Source organism: Micromys minutus (assembly GCF_963924665.1).
Source record: "Micromys minutus genome assembly, chromosome: 2".
NCBI lineage: Eukaryota > Metazoa > Chordata > Mammalia > Rodentia > Muridae > Micromys > Micromys minutus.
The window spans coordinates 40,434,398-40,455,988 of record NC_137971.1 but is presented as its reverse complement, the minus strand read 5'-3'; the positions used below and the strand labels follow the sequence as shown (position 1 = coordinate 40,455,988).

General features: G+C 38.9%; 1 protein-coding gene across 1 annotated transcript in view; it reads right to left on the bottom strand.

The window, feature by feature from the left end:
• RORB (RAR related orphan receptor B) overlaps nucleotides 1-21,591 on the bottom strand; it is a gene marked incomplete at both ends in the record, with an annotated part of 62,696 nt that overhangs the window by 8,074 nt on the left and 33,031 nt on the right. The window contains 5 exons of the mRNA XM_080911765.1: nucleotides 5,514-5,626; nucleotides 8,361-8,471; nucleotides 10,509-10,616; nucleotides 13,630-13,762; nucleotides 15,193-15,314. Coding sequence (XP_080767891.1) covers nucleotides 5,514-5,626; nucleotides 8,361-8,471; nucleotides 10,509-10,616; nucleotides 13,630-13,762; nucleotides 15,193-15,314 — 587 coding nt within the window. The remainder of the gene's footprint in view (nucleotides 1-5,513; nucleotides 5,627-8,360; nucleotides 8,472-10,508; nucleotides 10,617-13,629; nucleotides 13,763-15,192; nucleotides 15,315-21,591) is intronic.

The following is a 21,591-nucleotide window of genomic DNA, read 5'->3' as shown; positions in this document are numbered from 1 at the left end:
TCTGCCTTGAACTTTTCCCCTACTTCTCTGCCTTTGCCCCTGTGGTCAGAGTAATAATAAGGGAAGACATTTAGTGACTTCTAGTGAAGGGTGACATGCCAGAGGCCTGAAATGACAGCCGCCTTCACAGATCAGACATTTACTACTGATCTCCTTCCATCTGTCCTGTCTCGGTAGCCATCCACCGGATCCTGAACCTTATAGATCTTTACCTAGGAAGCAAGCCCAAACGAGTCAGGTCAGGCCTAATTACATCAGGATCTGAACTTGGCCGGGAAAGCTGATAGAGAGGCTTATTCTTGGACACATACACACACACACCATCAACACTGCATGCTGCAAGCTTTGGTTTAAAAGATCACTCCAAACAACATAGTTATGGTACATGGTATAAGTTTGAGTCTGCACGATGTGGCAAAGATCAACGTTTTCTCTTCATCTTGACAATGGAAACATCTAACGCATCCTTAGAATAAATGCACAGGACTGAGCAGTGGATGGCAAAGAGCATGTCTGGAAGAACCTTTGTTTTTATCCTATGGGACATCAAAGGATACTGAAGGGATCTTAAAGACCAGGCAGTCCAGCCTACTCGTTTCCCAGACAAGAGAAGTGAAGCCAAGAAACAGATGGGCTGCCTCCTCTAGTCATATGGGGCTTAAAAATATATATCTCTATTTATTTTTTCATGAGTTTTCATGAAAATGACCAGTGTTATCTTATTTCCTGTCTTCTCAAATTCAGAATCCTGCCCAATCTAACTATTATTTATAGTGTGAATCTACTTTCCTACCCCTATAATGTCCATTCTCGACTTTCCCGTCATCCACTTCCATCTTGTGAACAGTTTCCACTCTTCAGTGATGTTCATATTATTTATTATGTAGGCATTACCCTACTAAAGTCAAATTCCTTCTGCAAACACCAATCCTATCCCAATAAAACAATAATTTTCATACTCTGTTTTATGAACTAGATGGAATACTTAAAAATTATCTCACTTAGTCCTGAAAGTACCCAAGACATTGTTGATCCTTTCAGCCCTATTGTACAGGGAATTGGAATTGTGTTTGGGATTCTCATCTAACGCATTTTATAACTGATAGTTTATTAAAATATGGTATGTATTAATATGTTTATGAGGAGAGGAAAATCTATTATTTAACATTCTTTTGCCTTTAATATCTTTCTAAATGGCAAAAAACTGATTAATAGATAGACACTGAAGATTCCCAATTAATGGGAATAGACACCTAAATTTTCATACTCTTACTAGGTTGAAGTTTGGCCCAAAGTATAAAGTATTGCTGCCTAAATTTGAATTTCAAGATGTGTTGAAGGTATCTTGGAGTCCATTCTTTCAGGAGAAAGTTTAATAATTGTGTGGATCCTGGGCCTTATTCAGGGTCCATCAGGCAACTGGTAGAAACATTTTTTTTTTTAAATTATAACTGAGGCTGACTGATTCCATATTTAACCTAAGTGCGTTCTAGAATACAACATCTTTGGTTTGTATGCTCATTCTTAGAAATAGCTTTAGATTTTTTTCATGGGTTTTATAAAAAATAAATGTTGAGAATGGCTATTGTCATTTAAGAGGTGACCATGACGTAATAAGGAAACTTTTTATAAAGATGAGAAGAATTTACAGTGAGTGTAGTGGTTTTAAACTTTGTGTAAAGTATTTCTTTGGAAAAGTTATGTTGGTGAGTGCTGGTTTTCCTTGGATCTTAAATGTTCTCTAAAGGTGCCAGCGATGGTCCACAAGCTGCCAGTGGTGTTGTTGGGAGATCTTCAGCAACTGGGGCATTGAGAAAGGAGGTTAGGTGACTGGGGACATGGCATTCTGGGGGACAGTGTTCTCTCTTCTTTACTTGTTTGCATCTGGCCACCATGACATGAGCAAGTTCATTCTACCATATGTTCCTGATATGACATTCTGTCTTCCCAGAGGTCAGAAAATTACAGTGAAGTGACCATGGCCTGAAACTTCTAAAACCAGAAGCTCAAACAATCTACCTCTTCTTAGAAGTTGTTAGTGTCTGGGCTTTTATCCTAGAGAAGATCCAAGGAAACCTAGCACTCGCCAACAGAATTCTTCCAAAGGAAAAGTTTTCACTAAGTTTAAAACCACTCAACTCACCAGATATGGATGCCTCCTCAGAGGCTCTACCAGAGTCATACAGATACAGTTGAGGATGCTTGCAGCTAACCATAGGACTGAACATGGGGACCTAAATAAAAGAGCTAGAGAACAGACCGAAGGAGCTGGACAGTGCTGCAACCTCATGGGAAAAACATTATCAACCAACCAAACCTTCCAGAAATCCTAGGGACTAAAACACCAACTATTGAGCACACATGGAGAGACCCGTGGTTCCAGTTGCATATGTAGCAGAGGATAACATTGACTGTCATTAATGGGAGAAGAGATCTTTGGCCTAGTGAAAGCATGTTTTCCCAGTGTAGGGGAATGCCAAGGCACTGAGGTGGAGAGGGTGATTTGGAGAAGGAGCACCTTCATGGAAGCAAGTGGAGGGGGAGGAAGATGGTAGTGGGAGAAAGGGATAACATTATAAATGTAAATACAAAGAATATCCAATAAAAAAAATTGAATGATAGAAAAAACATTCCACTCATTGTTAACTCTTCCCATCTTTATAAAAAGTTTTCTTATTATGTCATGGTCAGCTCTTAAATGACAATGGCCATTTTCAACATTTATTTTTTATAAAACCCAAGGGAAAAAAAATTTAAAGCTATGTCTAAGAACAACTATACAAACCAAAACTATGATGGCTATTATAAAGAACAGTCTAAACAAGAACCCAGCATCTGCATCTGAACTCTGGTTATGTGCTGTCATCTGGTTCTGAGGAATGGTTCACAAGAAATAATTTTTGACTAGTGCTTTCCCTTGATCCAATCTTCTAAAAATATTTTTTGTTGTTAAAAAGAATAGAATTCTGTATTTTTATCTTGCTAAACCTTAAAAAGCAGGTTTAAATTAATCCATAGAATCAATGTTATAATTATTTTTATTGCCATCAAATACCTTAATTTGTCAATTTCTGCCTTTTTAATAAAACCATAAGTAGTTCAAATTATGACCCAGAGGACAGGATGTAGAAACCAGAATAAATATGTAACTACAAATATTTAACCTCCTAAGAGGTTAAATCTTTATATCTGTTTAGAAACATAGAATTTTCATTGTTCTCATATAGGTGTTGGGAGCATGGTTTTGAGGCAAACAGACAACTTTCCCAAGCAGAATAGACAAATCTTTCGTTTAACTCTGTTTTAAGACCATAGGTTTACAAGGTAAATGTAGAGACCAAAGTTCTGAGTGATCCAAAGCACAAGAAAAAATTTCGGAGAGAGGAGAAAAGGGATGGAGGGGATACAGTCAAAGTACATTATATATTTGTATATAATGTCCTTATGAAACCTAGTATGATGTACCATAAATACTTCACCAAGAGAAAAGGAAACACCCACTACATTGCTTTACTGGATATACTTATACCTATGAGCTAATAGGGAATAATAGACTTATATGCAGATACTCATATTACTGCCTTTTCTTCTCATTGGTGCAAGCTTTACTTTTGAGTGGATGAAAACTGAACTACAGAGAGCAAGTGTCTTGCCCTTGGAAAAAGTTCTGTCAAAGGAAACTATCACTGTAAAATGGTGTGGAAATGTTCTTCCTGGTGATGTGTTAATTTTAACAAACTTTATCATAATGAAGCAGCATATTTAACTCATAGAGTTTTTTTTTATAGCAGTTCTCAGTATGTGCAAAGTAAAATCTGATGATGTCTCCAAATAGTATTTTACCTCCCCTATTTTTAAAATAAAAAACTCTAAGAGCAGAGTGGGAAGTCTTAATGATAAAAATATAAAGAGTAGGATTTCTATTATCTTTAACCAAGAATAAGTTGAATTTCCCAGTTTCTTACCTTCTGAAGATTTTATTTCTTAAGAAACCGGAGATGTTAACATTTGAAATAATGTTTTACCTTCAAAAAGTTTCTAGCACTTGAGAAATCAATTTAAGATGTAAATTAATGTTGAATGTCAATCACTGATAGTTACTTTTCTTCTTTCTATGATTACTTTACTTTAGTAAACAACTATTCTCTACACTAATCTGTTGTGAAACAGTTTCCTCTTAAATTGAAACATTCCATCTTAAAGTGAAATTTTTTAAACAGGGAGGTACACAACTCAATAGCTTCAGGAAGTCCCTGAAACTGACCAGATTCTCTAGGTCCCTCCCTGACAGAATAAGCAATAAAAGCAGAGTCACTTTGAAACTGGCATAGCTATAAGCAGCAAAGCCTCTGAAGACTCACGCTACAAAGAAGACTGATACCAGACCAGCTGCCTGGGGAAAACAGAAACCTGTAGTGCTTCCTGTAGGAGATTTAGAACAGAGTTGCTGGGAAAGAACACCCTCCACCCTGCTCACACAGTGTGCTCCAGCTTCACAGCTTTTGTGATCTGTCACCTAAGCTGGAATGGGCCTTGGTGATGCAGATGTCTTTGAGTGTTTTCTCTTCCTGTAAGTAACCTCTGTCCCACATTCCTGTAAGTATTTCCAATAAAACTCTGTATTCACCCAGTTGGATTCTGGTAGTAAAGATAGTCTGGTGTGGGTTTTCTTTCTGAATTGATTAGACATGTGTCTTGCATTTCCCCAGGAAAAGTTGTCACACAACATCACCATAAAATTTATCATTCTTAATTAAGCTAAATCTAGAAACAGGTGTCATGTCACATGCATTCACCACTGGTATATCCACATGTTGAAATAACCTCAGGGGAAGACCTATACAAAGAGATCAGAGTGGAAGGACAATTATGAGATCATCAGGCTATCTTTCGTTGTAAGTAAGCCTGTTAAGACACATCCCAGAGGTAACCAGACAGTCTCTAGCAGAACCTGACAGGGGCAAGCTACTTTCCACAGCAGCCCACTCCTATGTTCAGAGAGTCAAACCCAGCATTCGATGTTCCTTTTTAATTGTAAATTAAAACCTAAGTGCTTTTAACCTTGGCCCAAACCTGACTTAATAGTGCTGCAGCCTTCTCCTTGCTTGCAGATGAACATGAAGATTTGTTGCCCTACTTCAGGTGGCTGTTTCTCTGAAGACATTGATATACCTGTGGATCTTTTGTTTTGTTTCCCTGTTGCTGATGTGTCAGTATGGGCCTTCTTCAGGGAGGTAATTCTCTCCAGGCAGGCATGATGGCATATACCTCTAATCTTGTTATTAGGTAAGCTGAAGTGAGGAGTGTGGGGTATCATGAGTTCAAGGTCATCCTGGGGAACATAATCAGGCCCTGTCTAACAATCAACCAACTAAAACTCAAAACAACTCTTCAAACAAAGTAATTGTTTTCTCAATGTCTCAAAATTTATCAATCACACTTTGAAAAAGTATGTGTTCACATGCTGAGAAATCCTCCTTTGGGGACAGCAAGTCTGTGACCTGAAGACTTACCTTTGCCAGGGTCTCATCATCCAGGTGATTCTTCTGAATCACGTGTTGAAGTGCAAAATAAATTTTTTCCTGAAGCTTCTGAACTTTTCTTGGTTCTATCAGCCATGCTCGGTCTGACAAGGGGAAAAACCAAAGAATAAGGAGAAGGCACATAAACTTTGCTTCATCTTCCTATGTATATAAACACTGAGTTTCAGACCCATCTCAAATCATAAAGCTGTAAGTAGCTTTTGAAGATATGTAATTATTTATGTAAAACACGAATATCTTATAAATGATGGGGTGAAGCCGGATACACATGATGTAATGAGACAGGGAGGCCATTTGTTTCAAACAAACTTCTTTGCCTAGTGTTGGTGACTGTTTCAACATCTCTCCTTCCTCCAGACAGTTGCTTAGATTTTCTTTAGAAGAAAAATAGTTTTGAAACCATATAGGAATACTGTTAGTAATCACAGTCCCCTTCCTTAGCTTGAGTTATTCTTTCATCAGATATAAAGTTGATGCCATGCTATAATTTATAGAGAACACACAGCAACTTCAGAAACCAACTTCTGACTCCCATTTTTCTGTATTGAATTAAGTAAAAGGTTGCCCTCTCTCCTTTCCTTATTTCTGTACACTTCCTTTTTATTAATGCTCTCTCTCTCTCTCTCTCTCTCTCTCCCTTTCCCTCTCTCCACTCCCTCTCCCTATCCATTCCTTCCCTTTTCTTTTTTTCTGATTAGGAAATTCATACACCACGGTAACAAAATGGGGTCTAACATTGTTTTCTTAGTTTGGCCAAGAGACTGTGGGAATCTTCAAATGCTGAACAAACACTCATGGAAAAGCACTTGGCCATGATTCTCCTAACATGGTTCAGGTCAGGTGAGAAACTTGACTCGGTAATCCTAGACAGGGCAAGGACAAGTCAAGCTGAGAGTTAACCAAACCCTTACGTAAGTGAACACAAAGGACTTCAGTGACAATTGTCGATCAGAATAAATTAAGTTTCCTTTCCTTTCCTTAAGCTATTTGGAAGCAAATAGACAGCAGCCATTAAGTCAAAATTCTGGGGAATAATGTGGTCTGACTTGAGAGGACACAGATCTATCTTCCATCTCTTATAAGCATCACACAAGGCCAGGATAACAAACAGGGTACTTGATATTGTGAAGCCTTGGAGTATGGGTCGGCTATCCGGGCTGAAAGTCTCCATACTAGGCAGAGAGTAAGACGAATAGAATGCTTCAGAGAATGAGGACAGCATCAATATATTTTCTTTAAGATAGCACAAACAGTTCAGTTAAATTTTAACTCAGGGAGAACAGCCTCACTTTTTGTGATGGTCATTTCCATGACTTTTTCAAGCTGAAGATGGCATGTCTTCAGTATTTGCTGCTAGGATATTACTGATTTTCACAATTATGCTCCTAGAGGAAAGGGAGTCTTCATAAGGCTCTTCCTTTGCTGGAGCAGAAACCAGAGGGGGGCTGTCTGTCTTCTGCTTCCATAGAACCCTTCTTCCATAGAGTGGAGGTCAGGGTAGAAAATTAAATGCCATGGGAACATGGGAGGAAACTATTTGGTATATAGTTGATATTAAGAAAAGATTTTTGACACCTTTTCTATCTGTGTTTGTGCTTCTGGGCCTTTCTGTTTTGATGAAAAGGGTGAAATGAAAACCACAAACATAAATGTGAAGACTTGATTGGACCGTCAGTGATCATATCATGATTAACACAGCCTTTGAATTAAGAGGGTGCGGAGGCACCTATTTGTGACTTTAGCTATGATGACATGTCAAAGATATGATAGGATTATATCTATGTTAAAGCTATTCCAATGTTACTGAGCAACATTAGGATGTAAGTAAAGAGATGAATCTCAGAGAGAAATGGATTAGGGAAGGAATAAATCTCAAAAATGGAAAGGGATGAATTTGTCATTCAAGAGAGCTAACAATAAGCAGTTACACTACATATGTAACAGACAGACAGCTGCGTGGGCAACTGGCCTAAGAGGAAACATATTTATTATCACATTATTTTCATCGTATTGCTATGATTATATATCACTAAGCTATTTATTGTTACACTTCAAGCTGGCCATACACTTTAAAGCCTGTCCATTGCTACATTTTATTCAATCCATAAGTGTCTCATTTTACCTTTGGAAAACAGTTTAGTAATTTACTGCATTTTAGAGCTGGAGGAGGTGTTAGCCCTGCCCCCTTCCAGAGTCTATTGCTTTATTTTATCAGTGAGGGAATTACAGCCTTGGATTCATACAGATCCATGATGGCATAAAGCCATGTCTGAGATTCTGTCCCTTCATCAGGCAACCCCCACCCACAGCCCCAGCTAGCCTTTCATTTGGAAACACTTAATACTGCTAAGGATAGAGGCAATTCATTTGTCTCAAAAGATGATTGCAATGCATCATGGGTAGAAACTTTTTTTTTTAAGGTAATTAAAGTTCCTATACTTGGTCTTTCATTTAGGAATTTTCTGCAAGTTTCATTCCATTAGATGCTACATTAAAAAGTATTTCCTTTATTCTTAAACCTAAAATAGAACCCAGCTCTTCAGGTAAGCCACTATTCATTTTTATTATTTGTTGAGGAATAATTTTGCTTACCTGGATCTCTGCCACATGTGACATTCTTGTGTTAGGAGGAAAATTGGCCATTAATAAATGTGAAGCTACTTTCCTTTGCATTGTCCAAAAATATCAAACAATTGCTAGGGAAAATACAGCTCCTTTAAAGTTATTTCTCGAACGCTTTGGCTTGGGAAGGTGCAATTGATGTTAAAGATAGTGAAGCAGGTTTGAAAAGAAGGCAAGGGACCGGCGCCCTCCTACCTGGGGATATCAGAACGGCAGAGGAGAACAGAGCAATCTCTTCCTCAGTCAGCTGCAAGGAGCACAGATTCTTCGCAAAGTCAAATGCTTCATTCACTAGGTCGTCAGAACCTGAAAGGAAGACGAAATCTTAAACAGAAATACTTGAACTTGGAATGGTGAACAGCTAGAAATACCTCATTATCAAGAAGGTACTTGTAGGTTTGCATATTAGAGACCTAGACTGGACATCTTAAGTCCCCTGTCATATGAAGTGATTTAATGTTCAGTGCAGAAGGAAGAAAGTGGGCCATGTCTTTGTCAGGTACATGAAGATAATCGTCACAACAGTGGGATAAAATATTGGCAAGTGTGGATTCTGTGTGACCTCAGCTGGGAACACATAACCAGAGTCCTACAAATCTGAAAATATTTCTGCCTAAAAATTGTAAGTAAACTGGATTTGGGAGGCACATGTGTATGATACCAGCACTCAAGAGGATGAGGCAGGAGGATTGCAAGTTTGAGGTCAGCCTGGGGACATAGCGAGGCTTTGTCCCACACCTATAAAGTCTCACCAACATAACTGTCTAAACATGGGCTGAATTAAGACAACAATAGATATGTCAAAGTGGACGAGGGAAAAGACCAAGACACCTCAACCCTACACAAAGAGCCATAAAAAACCAAGAGATTCTGAGAGTGGGAGAAACAGTCTTCCCCAGGAATTGGTAAAATACCAAATGCTCAACCCTGAAAACAGGTAGACTAGTGACATTGCACTGGTGTAGCAGTTATATTTAGAAATATTTATGTATGCACTTATACATATACACTGTAATAACAATTAATGAAAAAATGCCATGAATTTGAAAGAACAAGGAGGGGCATATGGGAGAGTTTGATGCAAGAAAGGGAAGAGGAGAAATGAAATAATTATAAGCTCAAAAAGAAAAAAAAATAAGTGATTTGGGAATTCTTTAGACTAAATCCACAGCTTTCACAGAAAATCTAGGTCATTCTATACTGGGGCTCAGGCAGTGTCCTAAAGGTGGCACTAGAACCTGGCAGCTTGAGGTATCCAGGGGCTTCAAACTGAGATGTCTTACACACTGCTAATGAACTTTGTTAATTTTGTGCTGCACTCCCCCTAAATTAGACTGATTTTTAATTGTCTAATTAAATGGCTCACGGGTCAGTTTCTCAGTCATTGTGAATTTTGGCAAAATAGCATTGTATCTCTGCATTGATCTCTGTAAATGTTTATTTGATGAAGCTGGAAATATCCTGAAGCTGCTTGCCAGGAAGGCTTTTCCTTCTTTCTTGAAAATCTAGCCTCGAGAAGGACATGGATGCATATCAGTTGTAGAAGGGGAATGCTGCCAGCCCACTGGGCTTGCTGTTGGCTGCCATATCAGCTAACAGCACAAGGGGTGAAAGGGCAGTGGCTTCTTTGGTGTCCACGGGAAGCTATGGAACAAGTGGCCTTATCATTTGTTCAGACCTTTCCTGGCACCAGCCCATCTTTGCTCATGTTCTTATCTGTGCCTTATCCTGACGACTGGATGTGAGGATACTCAGTACCTCCGAAGACTGATCCTCCTTTTATGGCTCACAATAGCGGTCTAGGGGCTACAGTACCAAGTCTGTCTGTGCTCCCAGAAACTCATATTTCACAGGCAGACACACAGTCTTCTGGGTAAGAAATAAGTACAGCAATAGTCTCTTGTGGTAATCACACATGGTTATTGCTCTTTATGTTGACCAATGATTATAAATGTACTTAAGAAATGTACAGGTCACTCCTATAGACCACCAATGGTCTGCACAATATGCTCCGTAGAGCAGTTAAGCACCAGATAGAAACATGGTGGTCATACAAAGAGTGATCTTGAATGGACCTAGGTCACTTCGCATAGGACTTTATTTCCATATGGCTGTAGTCGTGCAGGTTTTAATAGAGCTCATGGTTCTCCCCTTCTTTCCCAATAAGGAACTATAATTATGGGAACTGGAGACTTGGGTGGAACACTGGACACACACCTGTCCAGTGTTAATCAAACAATGAGATTTTAGCTTCTACCAAAGAATCAAGGTGCTTTTTCAGTCTACATATATAGGAGCTGATGGTACTTAGCAAAATTGTGTTGTCATCCAAGGGACACTTACCTAAGGCTTTGAACATTTGCATTCCTCCATATTTTCCTTCAAACAGAACAGTGTTGTTTAATGGGTTGAAGGCACGGCACATTCTCACTAAAACCACTTCCAAGCAACCTATGAGGTAAAAGAATTAAAAGTGCATAAGGATATGTCATATATCCAACAATTAAGTGGTCCTTAGTGTATATTATACATAGTTAAATGAATTAAAATGCATATGCATATATCACATATTCAACAATAAAGTGGTATTTAGTGAGTATCATACGGTGATAAAAATGTAAAATGTGTATGTGTATGTCACTTATCCAACAATAAAGTGGTTCTTAGTACTTAGTATACATTTTAAACAGTTAAAATGTATATGTATATATAATGTATCTAACAATAAAGTGGCCTTCGTGAATATGAGGCAGGAAACCTTTTATAATCTTACTGCTTTGATAGAGGCTCTTCCTATGTAACCCATGTCAGATTTAAACTCAAGATCCTCCTGCCTCAACCCTCAAGTTCTGGGATGCACCACCAACCTAGGATATTTCAAGAGATTCCTTCTTCAAAAGTAATCATTTAGTAATCATTTTAGGGGCCCAGAGAGATGGTGCAGCTGTTGAGAGCACATGCTGATGCTGGGTTCCCAGCACCGTGTCAGGAAACTCAACACCAGGAGATTCTATATTCTCTTCTAAAGGCATCTCTACACAGGTGGAAAATTACTACACAGAGTAATAATTTTAGAAATCAAGCTCTTTTGACACTTCGGTAAAAAAAAAAAAATAAAGAGAATATATTTTAAACCTGGCTAAATGGAAGGCAGATAATATTTCCTTCCTTTTTTGTTTGTGTGTTTTGAATAATTTTAAAATTCACTCCAGTCTTTAAATTTTATAATTGATACATGGTTCAGGAAGGACTTGTGTCAGCCACATTTACTCTATGAGCTTTGGTATAAAAGGGTGATTTCTGGAAAGATTCATCTTTGAATTTTTGCCACGTGAAACAGCAGCAATAGGTTTTTGGAGTAATTTCATTCAGTCTTACATCATGGGAACCAAGGAGAGTTCCCAGCACATAGTAGGTACTTAATGACATTTACATAGTGAAGGAATTAGTCTACTGCCTTTGTTTGTCCTCTCAACACAAATTTATATCCCAAGGCACTATTGCTGCCCAGTTTCTCTATGATTTGGAGATGTGAGCTTTGACCTATTTGAAGGTAAGAGACTCCAGAGTCCCAAATTCTTCTGTGAAGATTTTACACTGATTAGACTGTATCTATGGTACTTCTCTTGGGCCCTCACTTTATAAGGTTTGCATTTTATTTTCTATATTTTGCTGAGTTTTTGTTACTTTTAGCCTATGGGTATAAAGATAGGAGAAGATGTACATTTAGTAACCCAGCCTGGTCATCTTGACACCGGTGGAAACAGACACCATTTATGGCGTATCTGCACTACGGAAGATACTCCTCATCAAAGCTGGCAATGACCATTTCAGGTACATTTCACATAGATTCATGTAAACAGAAATTACAGGAGGCTTTAGGTACTAAGTACCTTTACACTGAAGACAACGTGTATAGGAGTTAGGATATGGATAATCATGTAATTTACTGGCCCCAAATACCACTCATGGATTGGTAATATATAACTCTCAGAAATGCACTGAACTGGGATCCTCTCTAAAGGGACTGAATTGCATAGGCTACGATGGCAGGTGCATCTCTCAACTCTTAAAAAGCTCCTTTGCTGTGTTTGATGCAACTCCTAGTTTGGAATTCTAGTACTATTTTTTATTTTAAAGGTTAGGACACGTGACATCTTAAGGTGTTTGTTCAAGGTCATACTTTAAATGGATCAGATGTTATTTTTCTTAAGAGATTCACAAAAATGTTACCTATTCCATATGCTTCCAAAACCATATTGAAGAAGCCATGCCTACTACATTTGACCCTGAATATGCTTTCATGATACCATTAACTGATGGAGGATGGTATGTATAACCTAATGTGACTTATTAAGGTATGTCAGGAGATTATAAGATTTCTGGCTTCTGGAGCCCAGTGATGCCAGCTTGTCACCAGCGGATTGTCCTTCATGTGAGCAATAAAATCGATTCTCCCGTCCTGATTGGAATTGTCTCAGTGCACACCAAGAAAATAAGCACAGTAAAGACAAACCATTCTTCTGAGCTCTATACATTGTAGCCTTAAAAGCAAAATAAATATATGATTAGTTAACTAAATTTTAGGATGGTTAGATAACTGATAACATTGGAATCAGTGCTTGAGTCAGAGGTTTTGCCCATTTCTATCATTAGTTAAAGAATCAAATCAACATCATGTTACCATAACAACTCTATATGGCCTATGTTCAAATACCAGCTTTGTAATGGTTTATGATATTGAACACAGCCATTTACTCTTCTTGGTCTTTACCATCTTTGCTTCAAGTATGAAATGAAACCAATCTCATAAGAATAAATAAAACATCACATGTAAATGTGGAGACATGTACATGAGAAAAGAATGTTATTTTCAGTGTAAATGAGTCCAGGAAGATGAACCCAAATACAACTGTGTTACAACCTTCTTTTCAAGAGGATCCAAGAGAGACACAAGTACTTTTTGGTGGGGGGGGGGGGGTAGGGTAGCAACATCTTAAGTATTAATCCTTAAGCATCAGAGAAGGAAGGTGTCCCAACACAAAGGAGTTTCTTGCAGTAGATTCAGGCTGCAGGCTATTCTCATTAAAATGATTGGAAGTGACCACGGAGGCTGAGCCCAGCCAGCTTGGATGTTTTTGTTCTCCTGCAGGAAGCAAGGAGCTGGTTTTAGCGCCAACTCAGCAATTCAGCCACCTTGACATGCTAATTACTTTCACTGCCTGTCAGCTGGGCATCTCAGTCCCAGCAATTAATAGCTCTACTTTCCAATAAGCAAAATTGTATTTGACTTCAAAGAGGGAAATGAATGGAGATCAGGGCATTTTTACTACTGAGTTTCCTTAAGGAGTTAGGTGACTGTGGGTAGCAAAACCTGTGGAAGTAGGATTTTCTAGGACCCTCAGAGTTCTGAAGGCCAAATGGTCCCTTTCTGAAACAGGCCCCCACAAGTCACTAGGCTCACCTGACTTCAGAAGTAAGATCTGATCGTTCTGACACAGCTCCATGAAGCCTGTTATTCGCTTTGCGAACTCCACCACGTACTGGATGGCATGGGTGATCTGGATGGCACACTGCTGCCACAGAGCCTCCCTGGACTGAAGCAGAGAGGACACAGCCTTTGAACTGACCACCTTCCAAGGAGCTGATGACATGCGCATGCCCTGCCCACTTGTCAATGCCACTCAAGTTGGGAAGTGACATTTTTTTTCTTTCTCTTTGGATTACATGAATTTCATTGTTATGGACCATCAAAGTAACAAAGCTAAGCCAAGAGAAATGATGTTTGTAGAATGCAAAATAAATATATTTCTTTACTCTTTTCTCAATTTCTTACTTCAACAAATTCAGTTTTCTACCTAAAAACATAGCCCATGTTCAGGAATAATGATTCAATCTTCGCATCCACCATAATACTTTGTGGAAACCTGGTAGACACTGAAGATAATATTTTTAGGTTGTATTCTTTTCCCAGAAGTTAAGAATAAAAAATCCCGATATGTTGGTTGTCGATTATTTTATGGGGCAGGGGAGAGTTGCACTGTGTAGCCCAGGCTGGCCAAGAACAAAATAGAGAGCTCAAGGGGGCCTCAGATTCATAAGGTCTTTCTGCCCTGCCAGAATTATAGGCATAAGCCACGAAACATGAGTTATAAATTGTTTTGTTTGTTTTGTTTTTGTGTAAAAGAAATCGTATAGGAAAGATGAGTTCAAATAAAGCCATTCTAATAAGTAATAGAGAACCTCAAATACATTAATACTTGAGTTATTTTTTTGAACTAAGAAACTAAATCTAGGTGACTGGGACGTGTACTTTCCATGGATCTCCTTATGTCTGCTTTCATAATTATGTAAACGTATAAAGAATTAGATCAACATGTTATCTGAATCATATGTTTTGATAAACACATTTAGTTTACTAAATTTCCACCCACTGGTAGGTCTTGTGGTTGCCAACCTCAGTCCTGAATTTAAGTAACACGAATCCTGAGCCTCCAGAAGCAGGTCCATCCCTTAAACATGACTAGTGTACTCAGAGAAACAGGATTATTATTGGTGGTAGCAGATGAAGTACTCTTTTGTAGTGCTATTTTCCAGAATGTTCCACAATAATACAAATGTAGAATGCATTGTTCCCTGCTTTTGTTTAACCACCTTTGGTACCCATTTTGCAATGATTACCTAATATCATCTGCTCCTTGGCTTAACCCATAGCTGCCATGAGAAGTCCCAAAACACTTGATAAAGGTACTAACTCCCCACTCACTCAGATGGGGGCATAGCTTTCAATCAGGGCAGCTTGGCTTCTAAAGAACTTTTGGCTACAAGCAGACATTTTTGGTTTCCACAACCGTGTGAAGGTTGGTCTGTTTGTAGATTCACTCACTCAGGAGAAACTGGAGAGGCAGTGAATGGCTCAGATAATACACAGAGTAACTCAACAGCTACGAGTGCTGTGGTGGAAATGTCAGTCGTGCCGAGATGAAGAGCAGAAATGGGCAACCACAAGGATGTGCTTTTGGAGTACCTTGCTTTGATACGCCTTTATTTCCTCATAGGTGTGGGTCTGCCATGCCAGCTGATGTAGCTCCTCCATTGTGTATTGACATGTCTCCAAATGGGACTTGATGATGTTCTGTGCAATTCGATCTATGAGAAAAAAAAAGAATCATCAATTTGAGGTTGCTGTGATTTAAACATTTTTCTAGAAGATGGTCTGTAAGGATGCAGCTGGTGATGAGCTAGGTGCACAGTCCTTTGAGAACATCTGAACTCCACCTCTTGTCTTCAGACATCCAAGCTCTTTACTGTCCTTCAGTCAAAAGTTTCCCATCTCCCTCTTTGATTATAGCTTTGGTGTCTTGCTTGTTATAATGCAGGCAAATAACTGTTTGCCTTTAAAACACATATTGAATTACCCTATTGTTCAATTTTTGGTTGACAGTCTCTAAACAGTTTAACACACAACCCAAACACTCACAAATGTTTTTGAAAAATCACTGCAATCATATTTTATACCAGAAGGAGGAATTAAGTATACATGTTTGTGTTCGTATTTTAAAGAATAGGATGAAATAATATAATTGAAAAAAAAAAAAAAAAAAAAAACGACTGTGTACGTAGAGAAAGCAAGTACCTTATTAGAAAAACATGGTTACTCTGTACATTATTAGGAAAAACAAAACACCTAATGACATGCATTTTCATCTGCATTTGGTGCTACATGTGTATATCTCACTCTTAACAGACAGAGTCAGACAGAGACGAAGTAACACTGGCCTGTGAGTGATAACTGACCATTGTTCATACGGCCATCAAATTCACTCTTAGAACTTTTTTCATACGGCCATCAAATTCACTCTTAGAACTTTTTTCATGCAATGAGACCTGTATCATAAAGTTAAAAACTTTATCAAAAGGGAAGTGACAGATTGTGTTTTGGGCTGTTTTCCTCCAGTAAGTTGTAGTTTACATTCTGTCTTAAATCACTGTCATTTGGCTTTGGCTGAGTGATGGAACGGGACAGGAATGCTCTTCTGAAAACATGCTAGGAGACACCTGTGTCAGATGGCGCTCACTGGAGGTCCTTTGTAGACCCACATGCTGTTTGAGTACATGTAAAAGAGGGAAGCTTGAAAAGACAATATACTCAGGAATCTTGTGTTGTGGAGAGTACATGGGATGAAGAGGACCACATCTGCCTGGTAACTACTGTTTTTGCAGAAGCATTCTTGTGTTTCAAATGCTTTGGGAAATGCAAGCTCATTTTTATTCTAAATGGTTTCATGTTAGTTCCCTAGGGTAGTATCCAAGTAGTCTGTCAGTGCCCCTTTTGTGCCTTGCTGTATTTCTGATGTATATGGTGTGAGTTAGTTGAGTTTCAGTGACATAGGGAGTGAAAAATATAAGCTATGTTTCTAACGAACTTTCTAAAATAAAATTCTCCTTAGCTAATCAGCACACTGGGAATGCTGAGTAAATGGTAGCTAGAGTTATCACTGGGAGAACATTCTTTGTGATTTCTCACCATGGAAACAATGTGAAGAGTCGGATGGAGACAAAAGAGAGTTATTTGATATTTCAATCAGCACTACTGATGGAGACATTTTAATACATGTTTGTGACTTTCAAACCAGAACTATAAAAGGACAGAGGCACTATAAAGATACTACAAACCACTAACTTATGATCATATTCTGTTGGCTTCAATGTTGACATTTCTATCCTTTTAGCATACTATACTACAAAATTCTTTCCTTATAAAATCTTATATTAAAAGTTTATTGAATACCCTTCTATGTTATAAAGAAGGGGGGGGATTACTCTCTACATTATATTAAAATAGATTGGTAAGTCATGGTTGATTATTTTTCAATTTCATTTGGGAAGTCTAATTATTTATATTATAAAAAATAGATATCTGTTCTCCAATAGTTATTCAATGAAAACCTAACACAAAAGCTTTACAGGTTTTAGACCTACACTGGCTTGTTTTCATCTTCAAAGGTATGCTGATGTGGCGGTGACTCACAGGCTTCAGGGTTTATAAGCAGAACCAGAAGTGCTACACAGAATTGCATGGTGACTGATGATCCTCCAGGTTATCTTCTTGGAACTTTGGACCAAAGTTTAAGAATCCTCCGGTCTTCTGCCACTTGACACTTGTAGTTTTAAGGAATATTGTTGAAGAGTGCAGGGACAGTCAGTATGTGGAAGGGCTAAGAAGACTGGAGGTTAAGTACAAACTCCTATCAGGGGTTGGTTGCGTGTGCGCTTGTGATGAAGTCTTTCCTACAGTAGGACTAGTGGGTCATACTGTGATTCTCTCTCCTAGTGTTGAGTCCTGATTCCACCTAGGCTCATAGTGTGGTTATTTTTATTTATTTATGTTTTTGTGAAACTGTTTGTTTCACACCATTCAAGACTCTAAATTTTTCAAGAATTGGAAAACAATACTATTACATGTTTACTCAACAAACACTTTAAAAAGCCCTGCTATATATCAGGTCTAAGTATAGATTAAAATAAAAGACATTGATTTTTATCTTTTAAGATTTATGCAATAAATGCTGTGACTCATTGGAGTATCTTTAAGGAGAAAGTACTCGGTTCTATCTGGGAAAGATCTGGGAGATGAAAAGGCATATGCACACTGAGGGATGAATGGTGGTCTGTGACATGGAAGAGAATGAGATGTAGGCAGGTTGCGAGGACAATATTAAGAAGACAGAGCTAGGCATGCGCATTAAACTAGGCCATTTCAGTCATTATCTGTCACACTTGTACAGCCTTTAATTCTTCATCATGAACTACCCATTTCAGTTTTCATGTTGTCGATACAGAGACAAGGGTTAGAAAGAGAGAATAATTCTGGACAGTTTACAGAGAGTTTGCAAAACCCATTCTGAAGTCAGTACCATTTTTTTTTTCTGTCAAGAGGTCCAATGTTTGCAACACTGAGTGTATGGAGAAGAAGAGGAGGAATGAGGGTGTATGGGCATATGGAGTGGGGCATGAATAGCTGAGTAAAAAGACCCAGGCATTACTTGTCCAGGGATTTTAGACTTTCTCAGCAGAGGATGCTGTGAAGGAGGAGGATGGCAAGATTAGAGTTTTGGTCCAGAAAGGTGATCTTAGGGGTTCCAAAGAGACAGAGGTGTGTTAGGGAGTGTGCGAGCAGAATCAGGTAGTTGTGGAAATGATGTAAGATATACATGTTCTGGAGTAGGTCATGACAGAGAAGGCTGGTAGGTTGGGTGCCAGACAATTCCGAAAGAAAATACTCAGGACTAGAAGACAGGGTAATAAAGTAAGAAACAATAACAATAGCAGAAGCTTAGCTGTTGTTTACTTACTATACTTAGATTTGAAAATGTCTACACATTCTTACATAAATACATTCATCATCTTCCATCAAGTAGCTACCCAAACATTCTTTTATCCCTTCTTTGATTCCTAAAAGACTTGAGAAAGCTAAGTTTGATTTTTTTGTTTGATAGCCTTAAAGCCTACACATTTAGAATTGAGAAAAGTGAACATTATATAAATAGATGATTTTCCACATCCCTGTGATGAGAAATAAGTCAAATGCCTTTTGAACATAAGGCTTATACATGACAATGGAGAGTACCAATGCAGTGCATGGTAGCACTGTGTGCAGAAACTAACTTGTCCTTTCAGGGCTCAGGTCAGTAAAGCACAGGGCAAAGCCATTCCCTTCTTAAAAGAGTGTGGCCTGAAAGGTTCACTCTGTCCTTTGGAAAGATGCTTGAACATCAGAGCAAGATAGTTTTCTTGGACTAAGAGTCTGCAGTTGTGAAAAGGACTCAAAAAGAAAGGACAAAAGAGAGACAGTGAGTGTAGTATGCTAAGTTACTGCTGGGAGCCAGAGGAGCTTCAAGAGTCCCTGCTTGAAAAAAGAGAGAAGGTAATAGCAGATGCAATCCCCTCTGGGGACCAGCCACATGAGAAAGTCCAGACAAAGGAGGCAGAGGAGAAAGAACAGAGGCAATGGAATCTTACTGGGCAATCACACACCCTTCATCTGGTACCCGGACTTGGATTGCAGCTACTTCTCAGCAGGTGGCTTTTATTGGCTTCTTTAACTAGCTTGGGCTGAAGATGGTTCATGTTGAAAGCTCATGTTGGCATGAGCTGTGCTGGAATAATGAGTTCAACAGGAATATGACAAGCTCTGCCATGGCTCGAGGTGGGGCACATGGAGACAGTGCCTTCTGAGATCAGGAGGAAGGTGATTCATCAGTGCTGGGAAAGAGACTTCTAAGGACAGCTGCAAATACTCTGTAAAGATCCTGTCCACGTGCCTTAGTAAAGCAGAGGTTGCTTAGCTCACTGAGAGTTTGGAAGCTGCTTTAATTGCTAGTAAAATGATGTTGAAGAATGAGAAACACAGGATAGTGTGTTCATTCCTGTCTTCTACTCTCAATTACAAAGAAGAACAGTGCTGATTCTGGCTCAGGCCAGGAAAACTGGGTGGTTACTGGGTAATTACAGGTTAGTGTTAAGCCCATGTTCCTTAGTTTGCATTTATTAACTTCATGGAACATCCCCTCTACCTTCTGTGTCAGTGAAAATACTTTTTCCCCTTTCAGTGAAATTACACATAGATTTAGATTATAGTCTGGATTCTTTTCCTAGGGGATGCTTATTTGAATCCGTGTTTTAAAACTAGTCAGTAGAACCTGTAAGTTCATAAATGAATTTAACTTTGTGAAACAAAAAAATACCACAATGGGTAATTCACAGGGGACAAAAATCCATGAAAATTCTCTGTCATTTTTGGCAAAAAGATAAAACAATATCACTAAATGGTCACACTTTCATCCCCAAGAGTTTTAGGGGAAATGCTAGCTCTATTTACGATGTAAGAAAAGTCAAAAAAGAGTAATTAAAAATTTGAAGGGAAAGATGGAATAAAATTGATAGTAATTCTCGTTAGTGTTCACAATAGTTATGGAAGCTTGGGGCTGGAGGTAGCCTCCTTCCTCCATTCCCACAGCTCTCTCTTCCTGACCCTGTCCTTGTCTCTGTCTCTCAGTTTATCTCTCTCATGTATGTCTTTGTCTCTCTGCCTTTCTGTGTGTGTCTCTTTTCCTTTCTCTATGACCTCAACACTTCTTGTCCATTGTGAGTACTTCTCTTTGTGATGTATTCAATGAGTCAAAGTGAAAAAGGGACCCTCTTTAAGGCACTTTCAGCATGGCACGGTTGGGATGCACGGGGAGTTTGCACAGCTAGATAGAGTTTTCAAGGTCAGTTAGACTGGATTCCATGAAAAAGGATGTATAAAAAATATTTTGAAGCAAGACTGCAGAAATGCATGGAAAATAACTTTTCTTGCATACCAACCCGCCCATGTCACAAAGTTTAGAAACAAGCCACCCATTGCCAGGTTCAATGCGAAGCAGGCCACCTCTGCTTCAGCAGGGAGGAAAACTGACAGGCAAGGTGACAATTTCATGTTTGTAGCTGTGATGTTATAAAACGGGGACCAGCTTGCAGCTCCTAAAATAGCAAATGACCTTCTGCAGCTCCGATTCCAACCACTCAGCGGGGTTTTTTTTCTCCCCTCTCCACCAAAGTGGCTTATTTTAGCTCTCACTAGACATTTCAGCAAATGGTGCTCTCCAAAGTCTACACTGTCTCAGTCGTGGGTCCCGCATCCCACATCCCACATTCTCACAGGTGGGTTCATTAGGATCTGAAGAGTTGAGCTTATCTTTAAAAACTACTGCTGTTAGTGTTATTACCAAGAGCATCCAGGTCTAATTTCATGAAGTAGAGAAGACCTCCAGTGGAGACTACCTGGCTCTAGAGGGCTGGCATCTGAACTTCCCATCCCCTTCCTTGTCCCACCTCAAGAGAAGGGATGGGTTTTTTCTCCGTGAACTTTTATAAGAGATTTTTTTTAAAAATAAAAGTTTGGAAATGTTTTCCATCAAAATGATTAGTGTTTTTTTCTAAAAGTGCCATTTGCCTTAAAGATCTAGAGACAGGCTGAGAATTCTGTTTTGTTTACATTCCTGGGGTGAATGTGGAGTGCTTAGGTGGTTCCCTTTGATTTAGTGTCAGGCTATCTCCATGGCTTCTCTGACAGCAGGTATAAGCCCCTGTGTTTAGTTTCATCGGATCAAGGTTTGCCAGGCTCCATACTCTGAGACAGCATCTATACTGTAATACACTATGACATACTAGGCCAGCTGGCTGAAAGGCAAAGCACTTAACCAACGCACATTTTGCTTTTTGCCAGTGAATCACACTTTATACCTTTCTGTGGTTTAATGGAACTTTATACTTTTCTGCAGTTTAACAGTGCAGTGGTTTCTTATCAAAGGTGGTGTCAGAAGAGACCATGTCGGCTAAGGCCTCTCTGATATTTTGAATTTCTACTTGGAATGCATGATCT